The sequence below is a fragment of the Puntigrus tetrazona genome, unplaced genomic scaffold, assembly GCF_018831695.1.
Source record: "Puntigrus tetrazona isolate hp1 unplaced genomic scaffold, ASM1883169v1 S000000780, whole genome shotgun sequence".
NCBI classification, from domain to species: domain Eukaryota; kingdom Metazoa; phylum Chordata; class Actinopteri; order Cypriniformes; family Cyprinidae; genus Puntigrus; species Puntigrus tetrazona.
Window position 1 is genome coordinate 1 of NW_025048386.1, and position 2,163 is coordinate 2,163.

At 45.2% G+C, this 2,163-nt stretch overlaps 1 protein-coding gene across 2 annotated transcripts; it reads right to left on the bottom strand.

The window, feature by feature from the left end:
• Window positions 1-317: 317 nt before the first annotated feature.
• Window positions 318-1,864, bottom strand: LOC122335467 (serine/threonine-protein kinase WNK4-like). 2 transcript variants are annotated; one of them, XM_043233351.1, is made up of 2 exons: window positions 1,751-1,864; window positions 318-1,354 (listed from the first exon to the last, which is right to left on the bottom strand). In XM_043233351.1, exon 2 carries the CDS (start codon window positions 1,331-1,333, stop codon window positions 746-748), a length of 588 nt encoding a protein of 195 aa, XP_043089286.1. In that variant the 5' UTR covers window positions 1,334-1,354; window positions 1,751-1,864; the 3' UTR covers window positions 318-745. The 2 variants fall into 2 exon arrangements, with proteins under 2 accessions (XP_043089286.1, XP_043089287.1); XM_043233352.1 differs by having other exon boundaries at window positions 318-1,423; window positions 1,751-1,794.
• Window positions 1,865-2,163: the final 299 nt, after the last annotated feature.

Sequence of the window (2,163 nt, forward strand, 5' to 3'; positions counted from 1 at the left end):
AACTACCCACCAGTCAAACATGGTAATAATAAGGTCCTGTTATAGTTAACAGAAGTTAATGCATTAACTAACAGTAAGTAAAACATTTGTTACAGCATTTATTAATCTTCACTGTTAGTTCGTGTAAGCTCAGCTGCATTAAATATTAACAGATACAAACATTTTAAATTAGTAACGTATTATTGAACGCAAAAATTCAAATAAACCGAGAGTAAAAAACACAAAACTATTAATTTCATTGTTAATTTATTTGAACAAATCTGGTTTTAAAGCTTATAATAAAGTATTTATTAAATCACTGACGCTGATGTTTCTGGTTCATTCTGTTATTTGTAAAGCTTTATTAAATGAGTACTTAATTCATTTGTAATAAAACAATGAACTGTATCCAAATTTGAATTACTGTTTCTTTGCATGTAATCTCGGAGCAGGTCTTATTTCTAAAGAAAGATTTCAAGAAAGCAGTTCAAGCAGCAGGCGTCTCGTCAAACAGCATTTCAGAAAACACACGCTTTGTGTAACCTCTCAAAGTCATAAGAGCAAGGGTTGTAGAAACAAACAAGACACTGCATATATCTTTTATGCCAAAAACATTAAATATAATAAGTAAAGATATTTAATAAATTTCCTACCACCAATATCTCAGAGCCTCTTTTTTTGACTAGTAATATTCATTGCTAACGCCTTCATTTGAACAACTTTAAAAGAGATTTCCTCAATATTAAGATTTTCAAGGAGCTGTATCTCAGACATGTTTTCTTGTATTAAAGCGTTCCCTTACGTCTGGTTCTGCGCTCAGATCTCGTACCTGAAGCTCACACCAGGCCACCTCCACCGTGGTCTCCGTGTCCAGTCCCTTGTAGACCGTCTTGAAGGATCCTCTCCCGATCTCGATGTTGAACTTCAGGTATCTTCCGTCCGGGGACGTGGCCACGGCTTTGGTCTCGATGTCCTCCTTCTCCTCCTGCTCCAGGCGGCTCAGGAACGGCCGTCTCGGGGCCCTGCTCTCGGTCTTGGGGCCCTCGGTGTCGGAGTCGGAGCTGGGGGACAGAGGCGTTCGGACAGGGCTTGACCAGTCCCCGGCCGGAGCCGAGCCGACCTCGGCGGGAGAGGAGACCGGAGACGGAGACGAAGCCTCAGCCGCTCTTCTCTCGGACAGCAGGATGTTCTCGGTGGACCAGGACAGGGCTTTGGAGAGCGTCTCGCTGTATCTCTGCGGCTCGATGTCCACGCTCAGCTTGTGGAGCACGTAAGAGTTCCTCCGCAGGACGGGGACCCGGGACAGACAGTCCTCCTCCAGCTCCACAGACAACCCTGAGAAGCCCAGCTCCATGCCGAGCGGCTCTGAGCATCACTGAGGAGAGAAGACACGTCTTAAAGAGCAGGAAGAGCCTCCGTCCGGTCACATAAACAGGAGAAGCCGCTTTAAATACAATAAAACACTTAAAAGCCTGGTGTTTGGGAACAAGCCAAAACGTTTCTGATGCTGTGTGATGAGATCAAGTCAAAAAAAATCGAATTTATTCACTATATGAGTTTAGTTCACGCGCATTGCTTCTTGTCGGATAAAATATGTATTCTATTCAGTTCGTTTGTAGAATTTAAGCGCACTGTTTCCATCCTGCTATTAAGAAATGTGCTTAAAGACCGGAAACATAAGTCCTCCACGAACAACTGACAACGAGAAAACACGATAATGATAGTCTGACAACAGACACTATTAAAGAAAGCCTCTTAAGCTCATATTTACCTTTTTCTCGGAGCGGAGCGGAGTTAAACAGCGCGCGCTCGCGGCCGCCGTGCGTTCTGGAGAGGCGCGCGCGCGCACGGCAGCTCTTCACCGCGAGAGCGCGCGCCCGGCCCCGCCCCCTCCGCGTGACCCCGCCCCTCACCTGGCGTCGCGTTTCACCTGTCTCTGCCCGCGCGGGACGGAGCAGAAGATGTTCCGCTTGTGGTTCGTTTTCGCAGCGTTGGGTTACTTGGGAACGTGAAGACGCAGTAAGGAGTGTACTTTATTCAGTGTACTAGTGCAATTCATTCATCAATGTAACTGATTACATGCTTTTCTACATTTACATGTCATTCTCCCCCATAATTGTTTGCATAGGAAACAGGAAACACTGGCATCAATGCCTTGCGAAAAGAATTCATCTTAAATAAAAA

Bases quoted from the DNA above. Each gene is read 5' to 3' on its own strand.
- LOC122335467 (XM_043233351.1), bottom strand. From the start codon at position 1,333: ATGGAGCTGGGCTTCTCAGGGTTGTCTGTGGAGCTGGAGGAGGACTGT.